The sequence below is a fragment of the Cetorhinus maximus genome, chromosome 15 (genome assembly GCF_964194155.1).
Source record: "Cetorhinus maximus chromosome 15, sCetMax3.hap1.1, whole genome shotgun sequence".
Lineage (NCBI taxonomy): Eukaryota > Metazoa > Chordata > Chondrichthyes > Lamniformes > Cetorhinidae > Cetorhinus > Cetorhinus maximus.
This window is the reverse complement of record NC_135893.1, coordinates 79,263,726-79,291,484: the sequence shown is the minus strand read 5'-3', so window position 1 is coordinate 79,291,484 and position 27,759 is coordinate 79,263,726. Positions and strand designations below refer to the sequence as shown.

General features: G+C 44.2%; 1 protein-coding gene across 2 annotated transcripts in view; it reads right to left on the bottom strand.

Annotated features, from left to right (window-relative positions):
* The window catches only part of abat (4-aminobutyrate aminotransferase), a 204,893-nt gene that overhangs the window by 98,151 nt on the left and 78,983 nt on the right, over nt 1-27,759 (bottom strand). For both annotated transcript variants that reach the window (XM_078558697.1, XM_078558698.1), the window contains exons 3-4: nt 15,838-15,935; nt 6,392-6,421 (exon numbers count right to left, since the gene is read on the bottom strand). In XM_078558697.1, the coding sequence (XP_078414823.1) occupies nt 6,392-6,421; nt 15,838-15,935 (128 nt within the window). The remainder of the gene's footprint in view (nt 1-6,391; nt 6,422-15,837; nt 15,936-27,759) is intronic.

The following is a 27,759-nucleotide window of genomic DNA, read 5'->3' as shown; positions in this document are numbered from 1 at the left end:
TTTAAACTTAAAATTTCTAGCTAACCAAAATTTGAGAAGTGCAGTTGCTTAATTTTGATGTACTGCCAACTTTTGCCAAACAAAGGCACCTTTGTACTATTCAGTTATGCCTTTACAAATCTTTTTTATAATGGGAACTGGGATTTAATGAGGATTGAACTTTGATCTTTGTATAACAAGCAACTAATTGAATCACAAGACTCATAGCTCAGTACACTTTCACTTAACCGGATTGTGAAAACCCAAAGCTGAAACTGCAGAATTTCTTCAGTGCTCCTTTAACTGGTGGTTTTTCTCATAGCACTCTGCCACCATCTGCTAGGTTAGAACATTCTCTTTGTAAAGTTTTCTTCCTTGCTGCATTAAACACCATCAAATCCAATGCCCTGATATAAACCTAACCACTTACTAATCTCATATCAGATAAAAAGAAAAACACTGATGCTGTGAAATTTGGCTCCGTAGGGCTTATCATTTTGGTGCTACAGGTTCATCTATACTGCACACTCCTGGCACCATTTAATGAGGGTGTTTATCCAGGTGTAAAGAACTCTCTCTTAAAACCTGTAAGAAATGGTGTCTTTAAGAATATTTTAAAATTAGCAGGCATTGTATTGTGAACCTCCAGCAGATCGTATGCTTTCTCTCTCTTCAGAAAAAACCATTCTTAGCAGCCAGGGGCTGAGGTAAAACAAAGATAATGGCCAAGGAGAATGGTACTCTCAGGGAGCCTTATGGCACCTTGTGTGCTGTTCCTATTGTGTAAAATGAGTGTAAAGATCAACATGGGGCAGAGAATGCAAGATAGTGAAGATTATCTTATCTTTACAAGTGTCTGCCAGGAATTCAGAAATGGCATGAGATAAGCCAAAAGATGACCTCAATCAGGCATGGTGGGGGCAGGGGGAAGATGTCACCTTGTGTGCCCATCTCGCAGTTATTGGCCAAATGGAATGAAACAGGGTGGTGAAGCATTGGGTAAAATAAGGCCCCTGGAAATAAACTATATTAACAAATGCTCAAGAGTTGAGGGGACGGTTCAAGTCAGGCAGTTGCCTCCTTCAGATGGACGGAGCCTGGGAGAAGAGCAAGGAAGACCCAGGAGATGGGGGTGCCGGGGGGTGGAGAAAGAGCTTCCTAACACTTTTCTGTACTTTTTTTTTAAACCATGCAACTCAGAAGTGTACCTATGTGAAAAATGTAGTTGAAAACTTCTACATACATAAATGTGTGTAACAACGATAATGACCTTGAAAATGTGCAGGCCTTTAAGTCTGGTGTAAGCATTTGGGTTGGCCCATTGGTGGTCTCCAGTGTTAACCCTACCAGAGTAAGCAGGGTCAGAGGAGTTCTCATTGTAGTACCAATGCCGAGTGTCTTCTTGGGTACTCGTCAGAGAGGGGAGTCAGACCAGTGTGGGATACTTGTTCTGGGGAGAAGAACCAGGGGCAGAATCTTTAGTTCGGTGGGCGGGCGTGCACCCAACCTGGCCGAGCATTGACGGCTGACCGTACTGATGTCAAGGCGCAGTCGCGTGATAGTTCAGTCGGCAGGTGGGTGTGCATTGGAGCTGGCAGTGTGCCTGCCGACAATTAAAAGGGCTATTAAGGCAATTAAGTAATCAATTGTTCTGAATTTTTCACTGCCCGTTCAACCTAACGGTTGGTGGGCATGCGGCCTTTGCATTTTTTCAGAAACCTCATCCACGGGCGGGATGAGGTTTCCAAAAGCAAATACAAATGAAATAAAAACTTTAATTTTTAATTAAGAACATGTCCATGCTCTTGTGACAGAGTCACATGAGGGGTCATCTTATTAAGTTTTTTCTGTTGTTTAATAATGTTTTCAATATATTCTTCATCTCCCTGAGGCAGCTCATCTATGTGCAAAGTGCACGCTAGGCCTGCTTGCTTTCCTTCCCCGACCGCACATGTAGCGCTCAGCGCTGCCGGTCGTGCATCATGCTGGGCGTGCCTTAATTGGCCCGTCCACGCAGAGCGCTGCCAATAGCAGGTTAGGAGATAGTGAGGGGAAAAGAATTGATAGCAACAAAAGAGGAAGCTTAGCTTCCTGGAGACAGGTTTAATGTTAGAACATGTGTGATAATTCCAATTCAGAAGATTGAGAGGCCAATAATGTTAATGGATGAAAGAGGACCACAGTTAGATCCAGTGAAGGGCGAGGAAGTGCTTGGACTTGAGAGAAATATAAAAAAATGATCAAACAATGCAATTACATCCCACTGCAGGGTTTAACCTCAGTGCTAGAAGAGCAATGGTTAGTTTTTTTAAGGTGGTATTAACTTTTTTTTCCACATCAGTTCAATTCATTCTCTACATTGAATGCTCTTGCGGTGGGATGACTTACTGGCCTACATTAAAAAATGAAACACTTAATGGGGTTGCAAATCTAGCTTACAATGAATCAAAATTATCTAAAGCTCTCAAGCTATATTTCAACAGCTGTTTATTTTAATAGGAAGAACTAAATTTGGTGCACATGGACCTTAACAGCACTGTTAATCCTTAGGCTTATTGGTTGGATCACTTTCAAGTGTCAGCATAAAATCATTTTGTATGTTTGTCACTTTCAATAATTTCGACAGGAAACATACACATTTCCACACCATCGCCCTAATAACTGCTGAAGTGTTTCTATGCTAATAGGGCTTTAAAAGTAATTACACTTACAGTATTTTCTACTTAACTGAAGGTTACAATTTTTCCAAGGAAAACTTTGTAAAGCTTTGCATTTCTTGTTTTCTTTTGACCTTTCTATGCTACCTTCAAATAAATTCTCTTTTTTTTAAATCTAAGGGCTCTTATTGGTCAGAGGAAACAGAGAACAAAAGATACTTAAGGCACAGAAAGAGGCCTTTGGTCCATTATATCAATGCTGGCTCTTTGCTAAAGAAATCTGAAACAGCTTCCACTGCCCTGCCTTGTCTCCATAGCTTTTGTATCTTCCTCTGCTTCAAATATTTATCCAATTTTCCACTCAGGAGTCAGTCCAGTGGCAGGTGGGAAAGTCAGCGTGATTCCTGTTGGGCAGCGGGATGACCAAACACGTACCATCTTCCACTGTTCAGCTCATTAATTATGCATCAGCGAGCAGCATGGCAAATCTCATAGCGGGGTGGGCAGGAAGTCGCCCCCCCCCCCACCGTTGCCTCATGGATTCCAAGGTCCTGGCACCATATTAAAAAGGCATCCGGACAGACATTCACTGGCTGCAGGCCAGGAGTTCCCCATTACTCCTCCAGAGTCCTTGTGGCTGCAGCTCGTACTGGAGAAGCTGGCAGATGTGAGTAACCACATCCCGGGACATATGAGGGTACCTCTGGCATTGCTTTTCATTCATTTCTAGAAATGAACACCACCAGCATTACACCCATGGTCTGGCTGATGCTCGTTGTTGCAATGGTCCATGATCACCAACATCTTGAAATTCTAGAGGCTCCACTGCCTCTTGATCCTCAGGCCCTTGCCCCTTCTGGCCTTGTGCCAACCTGCGATGAGCCCTCCTTCTCCTCATCTGGATGAGAGCCATTACCAAGGCAGGGTTGCCTGCAGCCTGCATCATCGACACTTCAGTGGATGTGTGAATGAATTGACGTGATACATTGAGTAAACATGTCCTTTACAGGCTTCCCTTCACCTCAAAGCCAGCAGGCCAGCACTAAGCCTGGTCTCCATATAGATATGGAATCCCCACCTACCCCTCCCAGGTAAAGGGCATCCTGGAGGACCAGAGATGGGTGTTCCTCCTGTTCATACATGAATGTGTATGGAGACATTGCTCTGTGACCAGGGTGATGGTGAGAGCCATATGCAAACAGCCTCCCTCTGATACTATTCTGCCCACCTCCACTTCCCTCAAGACTCTATGGAGACACCATTGCCTTGGCAGCATGGAAAGACTAACCACATGAGCCCTTGTCAGCCATGACCATTCACCTGGGAGGATGGAGGTTTGGAGTTGTGAGTTGGTTGCAGTCCACCAGCCGTGCCCCTTGGAGGCATCAACCTCCCTCTCTCCCTTCATCCCTGCCTCTGACTGCAGTCGATGGCACAGAATGAAGGTCAGCTCCACATCTTGCTGAGATCTCCATGTTGAAACCCTTGAGTCGGGAACAAACCTGCTGCCGTGCAGGCTTCACCATAGAGAGGACACAACTGAGCATGGTTGACATCCAGTTACCTCATAACTATTAGGGTGTCCCTTTAGTGACTCACTTGTGCTGACTTTGAACGCCACCCACCTGAAAAGATCCCATTCCCACTTCGAGGGATCTCACTGACTGACTGACTGTGTGGTCAAGGTCAGATTTGAAAAATGGTGGGTGTCACCTTCCAGACTTGGTCCACCACCTTCTACCCTCCTCCTGTCACCCACCAATTGCCCCGCATCACCTTTGACCCAATATTTTCTCCCCTCTTGTAACCCTTGAACCTCCCCCAGTTATCCAGGATCTTATCGTGATCCATCTCACATGCCTTCCCTCCCCTCAGAACTACCTGTTAAGGGAGGAAAATACGGCAAAGGATATTGAGTCAGACTCTGAACAGTACATTGACATCCTGCCATTCTGGACAGGAGTCCAGGAATTCCTTGGGAACATTACCCATCCCATGATCCTAAATGACCCAGTTTGCTTAAGGAGAGAAAAGACCCTTTGCAAACAAACATACAGAAAGGAACAACTCTAACCAACATGACAATCAGAACACAGGGCTCCTTCCGACCATCACCAAGCCCAAGCAAGCCCTCAGAACCCAGGGCTAAAGAGCTGCCTTGGCTCCTCGAACTAGAACTACATAATTCCCAGTGCAAGCAACCTGATATGGAGATACATTAATTTCACAGACCCCATACAGTCAGGATGAAGAGATCTTCATGAATTATTTGCAGCTGTGTCCACTTTCATAAAATGCATGTGATTGTATGAAAGCTGCTGCAGTCCCAGAGGACCATAGGCTGCTCGCTCATTAGAGAGACATGATTGGTGGTGAGTTTAACCTGAGGGTCACCACACCTCAGATGAGGGGCGAGGTTGAGAAGGCAGGGCCTTTGTGGATGACCTCAACAGGTACAGAAATTGAACCCATGCTGTTGGTGTCGCTCTACATCACAAAGCAGCCGGCCAACCAATTGAGCTAACCGAACCCCAATCAATGTGCATGTAAATATACAATGACCTAAAAATATATATAAATGCTTCCTTATTTGTACGTAGTCTTCAACGCATACACATGAAAGTACACCTATATGCATAATACCTTCATCTAGTGTGTTGTTGAATGTACACTTATATGCAAAATAACTTCAAATAGGCTGTAATTATTGAATGTATGACTACTTGAATAACAGCTTCTTAAAATTTAAATGCACGTTCTTCAGCTTAAATGTTTAAAATATTAATTTGTAAAAGGGAAACTTAATCTGTATGAAATGCTTTTGTTATTTTCCAATTGCATAGCTGGAAAATTAGGGAGAATTCTTTGCAAACTCCAAATTGCTAAGTTTGGAAACTGTTTTCCCTTACACATCCTAAGATGTACACTATCTGACACAGCGGGACAGCACCCTTATTGGCATCTGCTATAACTGTTGGATTAGCAACAATTGTTTAAAAAGCCCAAGGTGTAACAAGTGCATTAATCATATATTGGTGCCTCGCTACATGGTAACTGAGGCATAACTGCTGCCTACAAGTGTTCCAAGACTCGCTGAAAGAAAGCAGTTTTGTTTATGGCGTTGGAGACAGCAGCCCCATGAGGGGCGCAGTCTGCCATCTTGACTAGTCATAATTAGGGAGCTGCTCAGCTTGCCCATATACAATCCAACGTTCTTTTTCATTCATTGACCTGTTGCATATTCCTCAACCTTTGGCGAAGGGATAGCAATTGGAAACAAAGACCCAAACTTATGACCCAAAAGAATAATAGACTTGTTTTTTTGTTGTGTTGCTGTGTAAATCACTCTTAAATAGGTCAGATAGATTCCACCTATCAGAAATCTCCAAGAATATTATAATTTGATTTCCTGATGCTGTTCTGTAATAAATTGACAGCATTAAAAACAAGAAGATGGAAAAATTCCCTCTGCATGCTTAAGTCAAATTTAAACCCTTCAATAAATGACTATAGGTCCTTTTGTCATTAGTGGCATATGAAGCCATTTTTTTCAGAAGAAATAAATTGTCCCTAAAAGCAACAATTCAATTTATCTGTACAACTTGAGATGATTTAACCACATAACATTTCAGTACAAGACCCTTGATTCCTGTCAGATATTAAACAGCTGATGACTACATGAAAGTTTCCCAGGTTCCAAAGATTTTCCAAGTAAACAAATTATGGTTAACATTAAATAACATTTAGCAGCTCACCTGTAACTCATTCAGCTTCTTCATTAACTTCTGTAAATAAGCAGACACACACAAAGATCAGAGAGTTACGGCAAAATCTCAGTGGGGAAAACAACAAAAATCTGAAACAACACGTTGCCCTTCCACTTCTGCACACAGACTCCTTCTTCATAGACACTGGCAGCACTCTGATCACACTGGTATGACCATCCTTCATGCACGAGGAATGACCGTGAGTATTGACATGTTGTGACTGAGGAGAGTATCACAGTGAAGTCAGACTCTTCTTATGTAAAGTTTTCACTTGCATAATTTAACTATGGCTCACTGAGTACCATGAGGAGCAGGAACTATTTTTTGACACTCCTGCACCAAGTTGCACAAATATTGGTCTTGAATTTTACTCCCAGGCGGGAAAGCATCATAGCAAGTGGCGTGCCTGTTCAGGAGCGGCTGCAGGCAGGTGCGATACATTTTAATGGCTAGGCCTCATTTGCTAACTTCTTGACCAAAAGGACTGGGAAGTCATCAAGAAGCAACTATCCGGCTGATAAAACCAGAGGGACCGGTGCCAATACTACAGTAAGTGGATCGACAAGGAGGGTGAGTACCAGGAAAATCCCAGTCTGGGGAGGAATCCAGGGCAGGGAGGCTCAATATCTCCTTGTGGATCTTGAAGAAGCACCCCTGCTCCCTCTGGCCCACAAAGGAACTAAAATTAAAATAAATAACTTGCACTAATGAGCCAATTCTCTTCCCATCTCTGATTCCTAGCAGGTTTGGCCCGGCAGGAAGAACGCCATTGTTCCCCTGTACATGCCTCATGTTAAAATTTTAAACTGAGTCCCAACCATTGCCCTGGTTGAGATTAGCTGAAAACACAGAACAAGATTTAACTTGAGATCCCCTTGGTGTATGACCGTACAGGACAGTGCCTTTACGTGTTGAGCTTCAAGGTTGCCTGGCTGTCAGCATTTTACTACATAAAAATGTACACAAGGACCAGCAGATGAATCTCAGTTTTTTTCTGACTCATAGAACCTAGTGCTACATCGTGTAGTTAATTTATCCACAGATCCATCAGAAAGCCTAATTTTTAATTTGAATGTATGCTTTGTGCAGCAAATTACTACATAGACACACAGCAAGATCAGAGCGGTGACATTTTAAGGCATAAGAAGAAGAGAACAATTTAACGCCTGAAACATTTTAAAAGACAGTATATCAGCTATGTTTTCCTTAAGTAAGAACTTCTGCCAACTATGGTCAAATTTTTCATGGAGGCAGCGACTCTGCACCTCCCCTCCCCCCAGGGCAGACCCACCTCCATCGGGCAGAGAAGCCATGATCAGATTTAATGGCCATCAGGCTGTTAATTGCTTGAGGTCACGGGTTCTGCTCCATGTGGGAGGATATCCTGCCTCCCAGAGCTGCAAGCCAATCAGATGGAAGAGGCCAGCCGGATACCAGTAAGCCAGGGCGGCTTTGCCAGGGCCAGTCAGGCAGCCACAATAGGAGGCTGGGGGGCACATTTGGTGGTGGTGATTACTGTTGGGACGGGTGGCTCTTTGGGCACAGGGCATAAAATACCAGCGGTGGTGGGAGGTGGTCCTTAAGTGGCCATTACTGGGCTAATTGAGGCCCTTAATTAGTCCAAGGGTGGGCAGGCTGCCTAACACCTACCTCGCTGCTGGTAAAATTCAAGCAGAGGCATTACCAACAGGCACTCGATTTTATGCAACTCCCCCCACCTCCAATGCCTGGCAGCCCTTTCCCGGGGTGAGGGTGTAAAATTCAGGCTGACGTGTCGTCTTCTAATGCAATTGTGGATGAATTATCTAGGATTCTAGCTGATATTTAGTCAAAAACTTTTCTTGAAAATCTAAAACATAATCTGTATGTCAAATCTGGATCACTTACACAACCAACCTTCTGCAAAGAGCCCCAAAAAAGTTATTGTTCAAGTGATGTAGAACTTTATATTTCCAGTTACCAGCCACTGCTGGAGAAGATATTCAAAAAACAAGGAGTAACAGGCCACATTGCTTACTGGCATGGATTGGCTGTGGGTCCAATGGCACTTTATATATTTGCTGATGGGATGCTAATTACCATTTAAAGCACAAGGAATGTTACCTCTTTAGTTGAGTCTTGGTGCCTCCAAAGGTTTTTTTTTATTTTACAGTACTGCCACTGAAGCTAATGCAGCTTTCTTAATCTTCAAACACATGCACAGTTCTTCAAGATTTTGGACCATTATGTCATGGAATGATTTGGCTATGATTGATGCAAGTTAAAGTGAGTCCACAACACAGCTAATACTAGAGAGGTTGGGGTAGAAGATGTCTTCTGATTTGACAATATTTGTGTTGGAAAAATACTATTAATTCCAAAAACAACACAAGTTAGTGTCCAGGGACTTCTAAGGATAATTGGTGGAATTTGCACCTCTACTGGCTAACCCTTGGACAGGAAAGGCTTTAAAATTCAGGGACAACACAAAAGTCAAGTTAATAAGTTCGGCTGGGAGGAAGTAGTATTAGGCTTCAAGCAGTCTTCTCAAGACTGTGGCAAGAGCAAAAGTTGATCTGATTCATTAATAAGTTTGACTAAGGACCAGGGCAATGTAGCATTCTGTATAATTATCTTTATTATAAGTAAGGACTGAAAGGTAAGTTGAAGTTAAGATTTGCTATAGCTGTTATTCTATATATTATTTTCATTCAGTCATGAGTGCTCTGCCCAGAGGCAGATCTATGGCTCATTGTCTGCTGATGCTTCATCCTGAGCCATTTCCTTGGCAGTTTTTGACAGTGGTGGTTTTCTATTGCCTTCCACTCTCAGGGGCAGAGGAGGCAGGTCCCAAGTCTAACTTAGCTGGAATAGAAATTGAACCCACGTGATTGGCTTTATTCTGAACTACATGCTCGCCATCTAGCCAGCTGAGCTAACCGGCACCCTGTTATGGACTTGATTTTCCAGACAGGTTTCTCATAAGAAACATAGTGAACTTTATTTACAGGGCTTAAGCAGCAGTTACATGCTTCCATCAAGATCCACAACTAGACATAAACTCCATCCCCTAAGGTTCCACATGCTTAGGGCTGATTCATTCACACAGTCACGTGATACCACAAAGTACAATAAGTCTTAAAGCTACAGTCACTACATTCCTTAAAGCTACAGTTGCTACGTTCCTCCCCCTTTAATTATTTTTTCAATTTATATTTACAAGAACAACTACATTCATGACATTACAAATGTATACATGGGTTATGAAATGATAAGTTCAGTCTCTCAGGTGGTTTCCTGATCCAGGTGGAACATTGTAGCTCCATGACTTTAGAATCTCTTACTGAATCTTCATTTCCTGGAACTGCAGCAACATCAGGTACCTCCTTAGGCATAGGTAGTTCAGTGTTGTTCATTCTGACAGAGACATCTGATATGTCTATCCTCGGTTGATCAATCACAACGGGGACCACAGGTTCTACAATGGTTACAGGTGGAACATCAGTTTGTCAGGGTATCTCCCTTCTTCTCAAATGGTCAACGCGTTTTCGGGTAATCCGGCCCTCCACTTCTATATGGTACAACAACGGTCCAGTCACAGAAACTATTACACTAGGCAACCAACTCGAACCACCACTGAAGTTTTGTACAAATACTGTTCCACCGACAGCAAATTCTCACTCTCGACTATGCAAATCATGGCTTGAATTTTGCCCTTGACGGGCACACGTGATCGGCAAGCCCGGGACCGGTCGGCCCCCTGATTGGCCCCCAACCGCGATTTCATGCTGGCTGGCCAATTAAGGCCCACCCAATGTGAAATGCGTCTTCCCAATGGACGGGGAAGGGCCGGACGGGGGCGGGGCCTTTTGGCATTGGATCCAATGGCGACCAGGCGGGCAGTTTAAATACGGCACAGACAGCTCCTTGAAGGCTGCCAGGGAAGAACCTATCTTCTGCGCTCTGGAGACCGAAGCTATGGCCTTAAATAAGGCTGGAGACGCCAAGTATGAAGGCAGGTCCGGTGGGCACTCAGAACCCACCCCCCCTCCCCCTCTCCCCGGTTTTTGGATGATTACCTCGCAGTCCACCTGGAGGAGGTGGCTGCCAAGAGGGACATCCTTGTCCCCAGAGATGGGAGGAGGAGGCCACCGCACCTGACAAAAAAAGCTTGGGAGGAGGTGACAGCCGAAGTCAGCAGCCATGACGTTGTGCGGCGCACATGGGTACAGATCCGCAAAAGGTTCAATGACCTGCTGTGCTTGGGAAGGGTGAGTACCGTGTTGGCATGGAGCAGTGTGGAGAAGTGTTAAGGGCTGGCCGTACCCCCGTGGAGCTCAGGAGTGTTAGAGTCTGAGTGCCAACTGTCAATGATGCTGGAGCTGGCCAAGGGGGAGAGTCCTGGCTGCTTAGACTGAGTGCCTTGCGACTCAAGGGCCACAACTTGGATGTGCCCGGTGAGGTGTTCCTCAGGTGGGGTTGGCCAGGCTGCAATGGCGCTGCAGGTAGAGAGTGGCCTAACCAATGTTCCTCTGTCCTTTCAGGAGAAGATGAACCATAACCAAATTGAGAGGTCACGGACAGGCGGAGGCCCCCCCAACCTCCTAATCCTCACAAGATTTGAGCAGGATGCCTAGGAGCTGGAGAGGTGCCTCGCACCTCGGTCAGCTGATCACGGAAAGGCTGGGATGTCAGATGAAGGTAAGAGTACAGTGCACAGAGGTGAGAGTTTCAGATGGTGCAAACATTCTTGTGCAGTCTCTTCTTTGATGGGAGCCTCGAAACTGGATTCCCCATTGCTCACTGAAGGTGATGGCACCATGATGCAGATCTCCATTGTCTCACCAGGGTGCCTGGCATGCACAGTGACAGTGTGATGACTTAAACTAATGACATTTCCTTGTTCTCCCTTTAGATTCCCCAGCAGGCACTCGTTTGCAGGACCCCGATGAGCCACCCCTGATGCCAGAGGGCCGCCGGGCTTCAGATGCATCTGCGTCACACCCGCTCTCTGAACCAGGCATCAGCACAGATACCAGCACCTTGGTGGGCGTTAGATCTTTGGCTAGAATGTCAGAGCACAGTGGTGAGGGCACTTCACACTCGTTTTGAGGAGCAGGCAGAGGCAGAGAGTGCCCAGAGCGCCGGCAATGGATTGCTGGAGGCCAGGACGATGCTGAGTTGCAGGCTGATGATGAGTCTCTGGAGTCACCCATTAGGCAGCAGATGCTGGATGTCCAGCGGGATGTGTGGGAGGATCTGGCGGAGATCCATGAGGGTATGTGTGCCATGGTCTCTGTTGTAGAGGAGTCCATGCGGAACATAAGCACTGCATTGATCTGCATGGACAAGCACACTGCCTCCTCCATTGAGAGAATGGCGACTCTCATGGAGAGGCAGCCCCAAGAACAGAATCAGGGATTCCTAGGGTTGCGCTTAGACCTGCAAGCCCTCACACAGGCAATGCCCTCAGGTGGTCAGTGCCAGTGTGGAAGATGGATGAGGCACCCAGTATCCCAGCTAGGTGCCTGTCCATCAATGGCGAACAGGGTGGTCCAGAGCGACCTCACGTTGGTGCACAACCTGCTCGTCATCTCTGCGGTCTCCTCTCAGGTGCTCCTGATGACGGCAGCAGTTCCTCTGCTCCTCTGCCAGTGACGGTAGCATCTGATGAGGCTGTGATGACTGGGTAGATGGCAGCCACTGCACTGGCCACTCCCCCTTAGGCGGGGCCAACACAGGCTCCACTTAGAGGACGACTGCCAAGGTCATCAAGGCCAGCAGAGTCAGCAGGCTGTCTCCAAAGCCGGTGCCAGCGAGAGGGGAGCACCAAGACACAGCACTCGTAAATGTAGAGAATGGCTTCAATTCTTCAGTGACAGGTTCCTGGGACCATCCTTTCAATATTTGTTTCTAGACAAGATTGGATCATGGTTCGTCCAGTTTCTTATTTGTCTTGTGCAGACTGGTGAAGAATCCAGGAAATACATTGTTAATATGATCTCTTCGGGAGTTGGAGCATGTTCAATGCTCTCTTGCAAAGGAAGGTGACTTAAGGCATCTGCATTGGCTTTATGCATCCCTGGTCTGTGCAAAGAAGTATATTCATATGCTGATAAAATCAAAGTCCATCTTTTGAATTCTTGCGGAAGCAATGGGAGGGATAGCTTTGTTCTTCGCTATGCACATACTGATGGAATTTTTTAAACTCCAAAAATAAATTGATAATCCTTCTTTCTTGATTTGTGAATAACCCTTCTCGGTCATAGAGAGGGTTCTGGATACATAGCCTTTTGGCCTTTCTGAACCGTCGTCTATCTTGTGAGATAGTACCACTCCCATGCCATAGGGGTCGGTGTCGCAAGTTAGCACCAATTCTTTTGTCAGGTCGTAGTGTACTAACAAGTTCAATGAACGCAAGAGCTGTTTAACTTTCATGAAGGTTTCTTTTTGAGGTGACTTCCAAGATCAACATTAGCTTTTCAATAATGAATGTAGAGGGGCTAGGGCCATTGATAAGCTGGGTAGGAATCGACCATTATAATTTACCATACCTACGAATGACTTGAGCTCTGAAACATTTGTAGGTGCGGATGCCTCCTTAATAGCTTTAACTTTTTTTTCTACTTGGTGTAACCCTTGGCCATCCACCCGGTGGCCCAAGTAAATTACTTCACTTGCCTGAAAGGTACACTTTCCTTTTTCAAGCACACCCCTGCTTCCACGAATCATTTTAAGACTTCTTCCAAGTTAGCCAAGTGTTCTGCTTCTGTTGACCCAGTTATTAGGATGTCGTCCAGGTAGACCATGACTTGAAGTAATCCTTGCAGCAAACTCACCATCATCCTCTGGAAAATCACGCAGGCCGAAGAAACACCGAAAGGCAGGTGTGTGTATTGATACAACCCCTTGTGTGTGTATGGTTACAAATCCTCTGTATGTATCATCCAGTTCCAGCTGTTGATGTGCGTGACTCTTATCTAATTTATTGTAAGTTCTCCCTCCTGCTAATTTGGCATACAGATCCTTGATCCTGGGGATAGAGTACTTGTCTAACTTGGCAGCCTTGTCTACTGTTAACTTGAAATCACCACAGATACGGATGGTCTGATTCGGTTGCAAGGCAGGGACTATAGGTGCTGCCCATTCTGAAAATTGAACCAGCTGAGTAATACCCAGCTTCTCTAAATAGTTTAATTGGTGCCAACCTTCTCTCTCAGGGCATAAGGCACAGGCCTGGCTTTAAAAAAAATACGAGGAGTTGCTTCAGAGTCAACATAGATCATTGCCTGCAGGCCATTGATTTTCCCCAGTTCCTCTCGAAAGACCTTGTCATATTTCTTTAGCAGTCCGCTAGCTCTCAGCTAGAAAATTTCAAGCCAATTTATTTTAATTTCCTTTAACCAATCATGACCTAGAAGGCTTGGCCCTTCACCTTCCACTACATTCACAGGGAGCTGTGCTGTTTGGTGCTTGTAATAAACAGGTACAGTGGTGATACCTTTCACTTGTATGGCTTCACCAGTGTACGTTTTCAATTTGGCTGAAGTCTGCTCCATATTCAGTTGTTGAGTACCCTTGTTTAAATATTTGAATTTGTGTTCCGTGAATTGCTGGACTGTGTATACCAGAAAGATCCCAGGTGCAGTCCTAGGCCTTTGCTAAGCTAGGTGATCTAACTTGTGCCAGTGCTCAGGATGCCAGGGCTGGTCTCAGTATAGCTCGGTTAAGAGTAGGAAAAAAATCAGCTAGGATTTAATGCTTCTGCAAGAGTACCTTGCACGGATATCTAATAAGAACAGAATCAAATATATCTATAACAAAAACAGAATTACCTGGAAAAACTCAGCAGGTCTGGCAGCATCGGTGGAGAAGAAATCAGTTGACGTTTCGAGTCCTCACGACCCTTCGGCAGAACTGAAGTATAGTTAGGAGAGAGGTGAAATATAAGCTGGTCTAAGGTGGGGGGCGGGGGGAGAGAGAAGTTGAGGGTGGGGTGATTGTGGGGATAAGCAAGCAGTGATAGGAGCAGATAATCAAAAGATGTCACAGACAAAAGGATCAAAGAGGTGTTGAAGGTGGTGATATTATCTAAGAAAAGTGCTAATTAAGAATGGAAGGCAGGATACTCAAGGTACAGCTCTAGTGGGGGTGGGGTGGAAAGACTAACAAAGTTTTAGTTTTAGATTTAAAAATAATGGAAATAGGTGGGAAAAGAAGAATCTATATAAATTATTGAAAAAGGGGGAGGGGGAAGAAACGGGGTGGGGATGGGGGGAGGGGGAGTTTAAGATCTAAAGCTGTTGAATCCAATATTTAGCCCGGAAGGCTGTAAAGTGCCTAGTCGGAAGATGAGGTGCTGTTCCTCCAGTTTGCGTTGGGCTTCACTGGAACAATGCAGCAAGCCAAGGACAGACATGTGGGCGAGAGAACAGGGTGGAGTGTTAAAATGGCAAGCGACAGGGAGGTTTGGGTCTTTCTTGCGGACAGACCGCAGGTGTTCTGCAAAGCGGTCGCCCAGTTTGCGTTTGGTCTCTCCAATGTAGAGGAGACCGCATTGGGAGCAACGAATGCAGTAGACTAAGTTAGGGGAAATGCACTACACTATATACTATAGTATATACTATACTTCAGTTCTGCCGAAGGGTCGTGAGGACTCGAAACGTCAACTGATTTCTTCTCCACCGATGCTGCCAGACCTGCTGAGTTTTTCCAGGTAATTCTGTTTTTGTTTTGGATTTCCAGCATCCGCAGTAGCTTTTAGCTTTTTGTTTTTATCTCTGAGTCAAATGTATCTATGACGATCCTGCGGTCAAATAGCCTGATGACACTTCAGGATCGTACATAAATTATGACCTATGTTTTTATAGATTGTCATTCAAAGTTGATTCAGTGTACCTCACTGGCTCCATGGACTCGCAATATGTGAAAAAACAGAGACTACAGCAGGGATTCACCAACATTAAGAGAGATTGAGGAAAGAGAAAATTAGCTAAACAATACAAATGACCAATTGGAATTGGCACAAGTAACATAAAAGAAACATAAAATCAATGACCTCATTATCGCTCTGTATTAATCAATATCATCCAGATATCTTTGCACAATAGGATGTGAATTAAAATTAGCTTTACAACTAAGTTATAGAGTTTCACAGGAAGGTAAGATTTGCTATAACTGTTATTCTATATATTATTTGCATTCTTTCGCAGAATGACAGTTCTGGAACACCATCTTTCACCTGATTTGTTTTTAATCACAAAAAAATCAGACACAGGAAGTAAAGAGACTTTGATCATTGATAACTGTAAACCAATTGAAATTCTGCAATTTCAATCCCATGCAGCATAAGCCATAAAGGAAAATAAGTGTACAACATGGTATTGTTACACTGCATTTACCAATTCCCTAAAAGTCATTTGATATGGTTTCAGAATGCTGTATAATTGACATACCCGAGATTTTGGACCTGGTACTTCGGTTTTCATTAATGGTCCATCAAACTCGTCATCCACATCCGTCTTGTTCGCAGACTGACTAACATATCGAGATCCTTTACAAAATGAAACATAGTGGTCATTAACTTTATTATAGTGTTTTGATAATACTTACTGAAACACTTGCGTTGAGGTTAAAATGCATACCAATAAGAATTGTTTTCACTTTACATAAAACTGCACGCCTCAGTACAGACAATGGGCGGGGTTTTCCGGACCTGCCCACTGTTGGGATTGTCCGGTCGTACTGAAAGTTGATGGACTTTTGGCTGGCCCGCTGCATCCCCCGCAGCAGGTCCTGCCATGGTGGGGTCGGAAAATCCCCCCCAATATTTGGGTTTAGGCACTCGCACATTAAATCTTAAGGTTGAGTCCAGCCACCAATCTGTATGTATTTTTGTGGGGTGGGGGCAGAGGTGTTATCTTATTTATGTGGGTTGGATGGAGGTGAAATGGCAATTTCAAAGAGTAGCTCATTCTACCACGGCACACTGTGATGGAAAGCTTTACTTAGTTGCACTGACACTGATGGCAGCAGCATTGCAACTGGGTGGTGTTGACACCTCTTGAAGTTCAGAGACTCAGCAAGAGCAGAGGTTACAACAGATACCTGCTGATCGACTACTGCCCCCAATGCAACTTAGAAATGCCAAGGCCTGAATTTTCATTAAGACAGGGATGGTCTCTGGCTTAGCCAAAATGGTGCTGGAGCCCCAATTCTGGAAGTCCCACCCCTGAATCTGGCACCCACCATTTTTTGGCAGGGGGGCAACAGGGGCAGCTTGTAGTTTGCACATCCGTGGTTCATGGAGGCAGTTGCGTATGTGAAAGAGCAAACAGATCCAACTTTCGTAACTGGAATGTTCAAAACATGACTTGTGGGATTTAGTTTTCAGGAGATGGTCTGAAGCTGCTGGAGTTATTTTGGAGAGGTAGGGTAGCCTTTTGGAAAGGTCCAGGGGCATCTTTGGGAAAGGTCACGTGCCCTTTGGTATTGTTAAAAATTAGAAATGAATGTGCATAAAAAGTGTATAAACTCATTGGAACTGTCAAGCTGTCGGGGCATTTAAGTCTCCTGCCCTTCAACTGTTTGAAAAAAAATCCTGCAGTTTAAAAAAAACAGTACTTGCTATTTCACGCTGTTGACATAAATGTGAGGGCTATCATGATAGGCTGGGATTTTCAGATCCTGCCCACTGCAGGACCAGAAATTCCTGCCCAAAGTCAATGGACTTCCTGGTCCATTATTGGCTAGTCCATCAAATTTTCCATCCCGCCTGTGATGCTTCCCATCACAGACAGGATCAGAAATTCCTGGCCATAGGATTTGTGCTGCATAACCAATTTCACACCCTATCGTAATCACAGTGGGGTGCCTGTCAGTTCTCAGTTGATTGACAGCTCCAAGTCATTATAAAATCTTTGATTTGGGGCTAGGAATACAAGTGCTTGTTTTTGTTCAGCATGAAACACTTGAATGAAATGTTTATGTTTATAATGGATTATGTAGTTGAAGGAATGTAAATATAGTGATTGGGCTTTTATGAATGACAGTGTTTTTTTTAAAATAAAGTCTGCAATGGACACTTAGAACTTTATTTTATTTCAACTCAGCATGGGTCCAGAGGTCAGCCCTTGGATGAGCTGGCATGGAGGGTGTAAGGGCAAAGGGTGCTGGTGGGGGGCATGGGTTGGCACAGGGGCTGTAAAGGTCCGTGAGGGTGGGTACAGGGGTATAGGTTGGCATGGAAAGTATGAGGGGCCATGGGGGAGTAGGTGAAGGCATGAGGTGGCATGGGTTGGCATGGATGGTGCATGTGGAGTGTGAGGGGGAAGGGCTTGAGGGCTGTGTTTTGTTTTATTGTTTTTTTTAAAGCTGGGACGAAGTGCAGGATCACCAAAGAGAGCCTTTCCAACAGCTCGTCTCTGCACCCGGCAGCTGCTGTGGCTGCCTCCGAACTCTTTTCAGGGGCGGAGGGCCCAACTCTAGTAACACCTGCCCACCCCGGATGAGAAATCTGACTGTTTGGAGCACTTTCTCCCGAGTTGTTTTTGCGAAGCTGGCAATTTTCCTGACTCGGCAGTGAAAATTCAGGCCGAAGAATCAGAAGCAGTGGCAACTATGTTGTTTGGTTGTTAGTGAGAAGAGTAGATCACTGGCCTCCATATCATCTCATGAATCACAGCGCTCAAACTGCAGGATCACAAATTTCCATAGGTGCAGCTGTTCATTCATTGTTAACTGCTGTGGAATTTGACTCAAAATGTAAATGCAGCAGTTTCACAAAATATATTTATTGGCAATCTATTAGTGATACTTTAAACCTTAATTATTTGAATACATCAAAGCCTTGTTACCATTACACTAGGTGGACGGATGGACATACCTGTAACCTCATGGTCTGGCGTATCCCCTACTCTACCATTACCATCAGGCCAGGGGATCAACCCTGGTTCAAAGAAGAATGCAGGAGGGCATGCCAGGAGCAGCACCAGGTATACCTAAAAATGAGGTGTCAACCTGGTGAAGCTATAACACAAGACTACTTGCGTGCCAAACAGCATAAGCAGCAAGTGATAGACAGAGCTAAGCAATCCCACAACCAACAGATCAGACCTAAGCTCTGCAGTCCTAGCACATCCAGTCATGAATGGTGGTGGACAATTAACAACTCACTGGAGGAGGAGGCTCCACAAATATCCCCATCGTCAATGATAGAGGAGCCCAGCAGATCAGTGCAAAAGGTAAGGCTGAAGCATTTGCTATAATCTTCAAGCAGAAGTGCCCAGTGGATAATCCATCTCGGCCTCCTCCGGAGGTCCCCAGCATCACAGATGCCAGTCTTCAGCCAACTCAGTTCACTCCACGTGATATCAAGAAACAGCTGAAGGTACTGGATAGTGCAAAGGCTATAAGCCCTGACATTATTCCGGCAATAGTACTGAAGACTTGTGCTCCAGAACTTGCCGTGCCCCTAGCCAAGATGTTCTAGTACAGCTACAACACTGGCATCTACCTGGCTATGTGGAAAATTGACCAGGTATGTCCTGTACACAAAAAGCAGGACAGATCCAACTCAGCCAATTACCACCCCATCAGTCTACTCTCCATCACCAGTAAAGTAATGGAAGTGGTCATCAACAGTGCTATCAAGCAGCACTTGCTTAGCAATAACCTGCTCACTCACACTCAGTTTGGGTTCCACCAGGGCCACTCAGCTCCTGAACTCATTACAGCCTTGGATCAAACATGGACAAAAGAGCTGAACTCCCAAGGTGAGGTGAGAGTGACTGCCCTTGACATCAAGGCAGCACGTGACCTAGTGTGGAATCAAGGAGCCCTAGCAAAACTGGAGTCAATGGGAATCAGGGGAAAACTCTCTGCTGGTTGGAGACATACCTAGCAAAAAGTAGGATGGTTGTGGTTGTTGGAGGTCAGTCATCTCAGCTCCAGGACATCACTGCAGGAGTTCCTGAGTGTCCTTAGTCCAACCATCTTCAACTGCTTCATCAATGACCTTCCTTCCATCATAAGGTCAGAGGTGGGGATATTCGCTGATGATTGCACAATGTTCAGCATCATTCGTGACTCTTCAGATACTGAAGCAGTCACTGTCCAAATGCAGGAAGACCTGGAAAATATCCAAGCTTGGGCTGACAAGTGGCAAGTTACATTCACGCCACACAAATACCAGGCAATGACCATCTCCAACAAGAGAAAATCTAACCATCGCCCCTTGATGTTCAAAGGCATTACCATCAATGAATCCCCCACTGTCAACATCCTGTGGGTTACCATTGTCCAGAAGCTGAACTGGACTAGCCATATAAATACTGTGGCTATATAAGAGCAGGTCAGAGGTTAGGAATCCTGCAACGAGTAACTCACCTCCTGGCTCCCCAAAGCTTGTCCACCATCTACGAGGCACAAGTCAGGAGTGTGATGGAATACTCTCCACTTGCCTGGATGAGTTCAGCTCCCACAACACTCAAGAAGCTTGACACCGTCCAGGACAAAGCAGCCTGCTTGATTGGCACCACATCCACAAACATTCACTCCCTCCACCACCGACACACAGTAGCAGCAGTGTGTACCATCTACAAGATGCACTGCAGGAATTCACCAAGGCTCCTTCAACAGCACCTTCTAAACCCATGGCCACTACTATCTAGAAAACAAGGGCAGCAGATAGATGGGAACACCAACACCTGGAAGCTCCCCTCTAAGTCACTCACCATCCTGACTTGGAAATATATCACTGTTCCTTCACTGTCACTGGGTGAAAATCCTGGAACTCCCTTCCTAACAGCACTGTGGGTGTACCTACACCGCATGGACTGCAGCGGTTCAAGAAGGCAGCTCACCACCACCTTCTCAAGGGCATCTAGCAATAGGCAATAAACATTAGCCCAGCCAGCGAAGCCCATATCCTGTGAATGAATAAAAAATTTATTCATATCAATTCTTCATCCAGACACTTCTTGTAATAGAATAGGGTTAGGATTCCTGTGACCTGATGGTCATGGCAGGTGAGGGGTCCCTAGCAGGATGAAGCACTGCCCACACCCTCATCTCTCCCTGGAGGTTGGCTCCTCCCACTGCCACTTGTGGGCAGGTAACCATTCTGCTCCCGACCAGGCTTTCTCAAAAATGACTCAGGTACGGTATGGTGCCAGCTCACTGGCATGCTGGCCAGTAGTGCAAAGTTACAGGCCCACCCACCTCTAGTCACATCCCTGATGGCCTTTGAAACTCCTGCCCTTGATCCATGTCCTATTCCTAGCCTGCATGTCCATTATTGACTGACAGTACAAGGGCTAGGGGATGCAGATTAAGATTTTGGGCAAGAGATGTAGTGGATGTGGGGAAAAACCTGCAGGGCACGGCAATAGAGCGGTGGAATGGAACTGACTAGATTGCTGTACAGAGAGAGGCAGCATGGACCAGATGGGTTGAATGGCCTCCTTATGAGCTTAAGCTGATGGATGGGTTGCTATAGAGGCGGGGTGGGCTGGGGGAAAGCATTATTGGCTGCATACTCTGAGGGCTTTCCATGGTCAGGTACCTCAGTGTCAGCTCCAGGTCAGTTCTGTTAAGCGAATGGAAGCATTACACAATGTACTTCATTTACTGGGATAGCAATGGAGGAAAACAGAAATATAAATCATTGGTATTTCTAAGACTAAAAATAAGCTATTATACAATGCCACATTTACATTTCCTTAGGGTACTGACTTGGTGAGCAAAGGCATGGCCTGGTTCAGTACTAATGGAAACCAGTCAGTCTGAGGTTCAACTTCAGCTTTCTGCCAACCTCAACTTGGATTCTCACTCTTGATCGCCACCTAGTGAGCACTGCTAGAAACTGCATGTTGGTGACATATGGGAAAGTACTTTGAAAAGAATGTATTCTTCCAGATTTCTCTTCTTTCTTAAAACTAATTTTATGACATTTTACTGTCACTAATTGTTTCTCTTCCATTTTGTATTCATCCTGCTTGCAATAACTGTACACTGGTGGCATCTGGTACAGAAGTAGAGAAATGAACAGGGTAGTCATTCCTTTGTTATATACATACTTTTAAACAGTATCTGATGACTATTTAAATTGTTTTTAACGCTCTCTGGAACCTTTCTTATCCACATCATTATGTACTTCAGAAATTCTATACTTTACATTTACATTTAAATTAAATCCACTACAATATCTAATAAGACTTCAGATCCTCAGGGGCAGAGTGCTAGATACTGATCTATACAAAGATCCCAGTTACGATCTGTCTCTTGTGCTGAGCGATCTGATCTTAGCCAGACCAGTTGGGGCATGGCCAATAAGTCCAGCTCCACAGTTTAAAAAGGAGAAAGACCAGTATTCCCACTCCTGATTGCTTTTCAGCTGTACATGCTAGAAATCACCAGTGGATGAGAATCTTGAGCTAGACATTGACAAACCTCTTCCTTCCTAAAGGGTGGCTAATTGGATGAGGTACCAGAGAAGTACTGACATTTCCAGCATCTTTTGCCAGTAAGGAGAAGAGAGAAAATTTGTAGAAACAGAAAAGAGAGCAAGTATTTTTTAAGGTTAGGAAGTCAACTATTTTAAAAATAATTGGTAACAAATATTTTTTCTTACATGGTTATTGCAAGTTATTTCCTTGCAAAGCACCTACTAATCTATATCGTACTATGACTCAATCAGCAATGTCTTCTGGGTTAATTCAACAAACAAGCAGAATAGTGCAAATGGCTTCAATCATGAATTAAGGAGCAGCTCATTAAAAACATTATGAAGTCTTATCTGAACTATAATGACCGTGGGATGCTGAAGTGACTGAGTGTTAGAATGACCGAGACATTGGAGTGATTGAACTCATATTTAACACCCTTTGATTTTATTTTCTTTTTCTCTCAGTTTAATCTGAGTCACAGTTCAATGTCACAAGTAATTTAAGCATCTGTTAAAGAGTTAACAAGAAAATATTCAAGAAATAACTTCAATAGATTGGAATGTTAAATATCTATTTCTCAAAGCAGTCAGATTGTGTTTCTATAGCTCTCATATTACCATGGTTCTCAGAGTGAAATAAAAGTTTAGCTGCTTAGAATGATGATCACCAATGACAACCACCGTACATATGTAAAACTCTCCCTGAAGTACATAGCAGCAGCAATGCATTGGCCCAGTTTATATAAGTAATTCCATATGAGTATATATGTTTGAAGTAGAGAACTATACATATACAATCAAGAATTTTACTCAACACAAAAATGTCAATAATATAGTTTTTTTTAATCAAATGTACATCACAAACAAATTTAATGGTAATGCTTAAGAGAAATCAATTCAAATATCTTTTCCTTCAAGTTACTGAGATACCTATAGCAGTTAAAGGGTCCCAATAGAAGTACTAGAGCACAGTTAAACTATTGCACAACAGCTAGTTCTGTAAAGTGACTACTTTGATATCAAGTTAGGCTTCTTAGAAAAGAGAAAACCCCCAAGACATTACGTGGCTGCTATCCAGGAAAGCCACATCTGCTGAGTGTAAACTTGTGACTCAAAGAATCAAATCCTTGCCCATTAATTTGTAAACCGGATTAAATAAAATAAAGTTAATTAAATAATGCCAAGTTAGCTTTTTCTGTTTTCCTTTCTTCATGACCAACTAAAAATATTAGAAAAAGCCAGCACATCCAGGACAGTATTGGATAGGGGTTATGTAGTAAACAGTGCCAGAAACTTGAGTCTAATGCAACGTGCAGTTTATATTTAGCAACTAAGAAAAGGTTATGCTGTGATCATTCTGGGTGTATACAGTTAATGGAGATAATAACAACCTAGCATTTGATAGGTGGGACAGGGTATGTGTTTTGTGCATGACCTGATCGAATAAATTTAAAATTCTGGGAAAAATAAATATGCGATTTATAATAAGGTGCATATCAAAATAGGTTTGATTTTTTCAATGTTATATGTCTATTAAAAAAATGAACAGTATAAAGGACTAGAAGTCAAGTTAAAAACTAAACCTTGTTCGTGCAGCATGCTGTTAGAATGCCGCAAATTTCAATGGATAAGTGTGCGATTAAGTTTGCAGATCAGCGCGACTCAAGGTACACCTCTGATGAGTGCTGGGTTAGTTTTATCTCATTTAGACCAGCAGTAGGGAAGCTATAGTAAGCTTCAATGTTCTTGGGTTGGTAGAAGGAGTGAAGCAGAATTGTTGGTAAATGCTGATGTATAGACTATCAATGAGGACAGCATTGAGCTCGACTGTGATGTCCCCCATGCTAAAGGGGGACAGACAAGGAATAGTTACTCGTGGAAGTAACGAGTAACTTACTTGGGAAGTCTGTTGGCTTCTGTGGAACAATATCCTCGGATGAATCACTGCTATCAAGAGCAAATTAAAATAAAAAGGTTTTCTGCCATAAACAGCAAGGGCAGCTCAATAAAATGAACATTCTCCAGATATAAGAACATAAGAAATGGGAGCAGGATTAGAACATATGGCCCTTCAAGCCTGCTCCACCATTCAATAAGATCATGGCTGCTCTTCTGCCCCAATTCAACTTTCCTACCTGTTCCCCATTTTCCTTCATTCCCCGAGAGACCAGCAATCTGTTTATCTCAGCCTTAAGTATACTCAACAATGGAGTATCAACAACATATGAACATACAAAATAGAAGCAGAAGTAGGCCATTCGGCCCCTCGAACTTGCTCCGCCATTCAATTAAGTTCATGGCTGATCTGTTTGGGTTTAGAATTCCACATTCTCATCTACCCCCGACAACCTTCGATTCCCTTTCCAACAAGAATCTATCTCCCTCTACCTTAAAAATATTCAATGACCCCGCCTCCACCACCTCCTGAGGCAGATAGCTCCAAAGTCACATGGCCCTCAGAAAAAAAAACGTCTATACTTTGGTACTGAGAAGGTGTGGTTAGCCATGGGGCATGCAATTCCTGAGCGGATTCTCAAAATTATTAAGTCAAAGACAAAACTATTTATTAAGGGCTCCTGTCTCCCTGCAGCTAAGTTAATTTATTTCATTTATTTTAATAGATAATTAGTTGAGTGTTCATCATGCTTCACTGTGTATCCTCTCAACAGTTCAGCTTCCTGTGACACAGCAGAGTGTAATATCTGTTCTGTTGTATAAAAAAAGAACTGTTAAAATAATATCTTAAACGCTTTATGGGTAAGCACGCTTAGAAATTAGAACTTTGGAAAAACGAGTTTGTAGAGATTTCTGATTATATTTTGTGGTTCTTTGCTTAGCAGGCAAGTTATTTTTCCACAGTGTCTTTATATTGTTCTTATGTAGCCAGCTAAAAACAGAAATTAGGCAGAAAGTCAGATTTAAGGGGGTAATTTCAGCCCTATCAGCCTGGCAGAAACTGGGTGGACAGGCAGGTACAAGTCTCCCAAGGTACTTATCCAGACAGCCGTCACTGAGATTCGACTAATCAGGAATTCAAACTATTCAACTGAGCAGATAGCAAGAACCCATTGCCCAAAGCTGATGGTTACATTTGGCCTCTCCATGGTGGGAAACTGGAGTGCCCTGAAATCTGCTGCCATAAAAAGGGTGGTGGGCACATGTGCAGTCTTTTATGGTCACATTCCCCATCTTTAAGTCTTTATGCTCCCCTAACCCTCATGGAGGTGAGTTAATATCGAGGAATACAGTCCAATATTTACAGGGTGATTATCTCATTGGATAAGGAACATGTCCAGGTCAGGGATATGGAGGCCATGCTGATTTTAACGACAGGCACCCATTAGAATATTAATGGGCCCTCTCCTACCTGGCAACCAGCAAAATGGGCACCCTGGCTGGAGGGGGGGGCGGGAGGAAACGCTGGCAACAGGAGGCTGCAGCCAATGGCCTGTGTGGATGGTGCCCGGCACTCAGGAAGGACCATCAGCTGCAGCCTCATAATATGGTGGCGAGGAATAGGGTGGAAAGGCTCTGGCCAGTGATCAGGCTTTGGGTCTCGCCATAATTGAAGTGCAGTTGGGTTTCGGCTGTAGCTGAGATCTGAAGGAGGGTGGTTGGCCCGCTCCAAGGAGGTCCCCCAGTCTTCCTTGTGAGGCCTACAGGAGCACTCCGCCCTCTCCTGGCCCACAAGGAAACCTGAAAAATAAATGTAAATCCTATGTTCTTGCCCAGGATCCAGATCCTGGCAGTTTTCCTTCCCCCTGATGGAGGTGCCAACATTCATCTCGCACTCAGGCCAGGTTAAAATTGCAGACTTTGACCTGATGACATCGCTGGATGCAAACTCTTTTTAAAAACAGGACCCTGCTACCTTCCGGCAGGTGTCCTGCTCACCTCAAAGAAAGAGGGGGTTATTATAGGCACATGGGGAAAGGATTGGTGGAAGTGGCACCAGTTATGCTAACTGCAACCCCTTGCCTCATACCCACACCTGCTCCCTTCTCTGTTGGGTGGGTGAATGCAGTTAAAATCGAGGCCAATTTCTCTGCAATGTTTTACAAAGGCGGGAGCCGCTGAGACAGATCTCTCAAGCAAAGCGGCAGGTCAAAGACCCACAAAATTTAGATGGCGAATGTGTATGTGCCTGGGTATTATAATCAATAACACAATTTTGCAGCTCCACTATATACGCTTTTATATTTATATCCTGATTGAACCTCTCTTGGAAAGCTGAGACCAGTAGTTTCTCATTTAATTTGATCCTAATGCTAGTCTTAATGAAGATTAATGAAGATTCATGCAATGGATTGTAAGTGGGGACCCATCAGTACCTTGTGAGACCCATGAAAATATGGGTTTGCAATGCTGTCAGGTCTAAATGGTCGCTAACTTTACACTAGAGTGTCATTGATGGTAAGACAACTGTGAGTTTGCTGGGGATGATATGCCAGCAACATTAAATTGCATGTAAGTGGTTCTGCCACATTGCCCTGGACTCATAGCATTGTTAAGCAGACATTATACTTCAGTAACTTTTCTAAAAGCTGTATTTTCTTCTGGTAAAACTTTGATTTATACCTTAGGAGGGCTTTACCCAAATGCTGCAATTCCTCCCTTTCTTTTTTTTCATTCATGGGGTGTGGGTGTTGCTGGCTAGTCAAGCATTCATTGCCCATCCCTATTTAAGGGTCAACCACATTGCTGTGGGTCTGGAGTCACAAACCAGGTAAGTATTACGGATTTCCCTCCCTAAAGGACATTAGTGAGCATTACCCCGGGTCTCTGAAATACTAGTCAGGGACAATACCACTATGCCACTGCCTCCCCTTTCTGGGTCAGGCTGCACTATTCTCTACATTGATTCCTATGTAGTCATTTGAATATCTAAAAGTACAAATGTGCTCCTCCCTCTCAAAAGGCTGTATACACATCAATCATGACATACGCACATTGACAGCACAGTGCTGAAACTTAATCCTGCTTGCAACTTTCAATCTTTTGTTGAGATTGTATTTCTTCACATAACCTTGAATCATGCCATGTGCTGCCAGGACATGGAGGAGCAGGAGGAATCTGTCAATCACAAAAGCAACTATCATTCAAATTATGTGCGTCAGTAGCAAATCCAAATTCTACAATAGCTCAAGACCGATAGAAAATAGTGTCAACTCAGGATCTGAGCATCAAGCAACAAAGCTACATCTTTATAAGAACCAACAACATAGTTCCTGAGGGCCAGATGATGTTGTTACCAAGGCAGTTGCACCACGAGGGGCATCACATTAGTGTTGAAAGGGATCCAATAAACAAAGCAAATTGCCAGAAAGGCTACAGTTTGCAACAAACCAAAGTGCTGATGGGAACATTGCAATCTGATGTATGGGTGTGGATTTTCCTCTGCTGCCCTGCACAATGAAGAGAGCAAAAACTGGTTGATGTGGACTACCACTTCATCATCCCATACTGTATTTCACTGCTCCCCTCCCTTCACACCAACCCACACCCATCCTCACCCCTGCCAGAACAGCAGCTGCCTGCTCCTTCTCCTCTGCAAAAACCAATGCCCGAGAGGGAATTTACAGAGGGCAAACCGGTATGACCATATTTCACCAATGCCATGTCATTTGTGAACTACCTTTTGCAGGCAGGTGCGAGCTGCAAGCTGTATCAGTTGGCAGTCCCACCATTACTTAAATGGTAGTTCCTTGGTAACCAAAGCTATTCTCTTGGAGCCATGGCTGCCGAAACCAGTATGAAATGCAGTGGAAAGAAATTATGAAGGATTTGTCTTGACAAGGTGCAGAATACGATATACAAAAGGCAACATAATCAGTTGTCATTCAGGACCAATAGACATTGACCTACAATTTGGATTGCGCTGGACCCATTTTGAGCATCTAAGAATATTATATGGTGAGCAGCATGCACACGT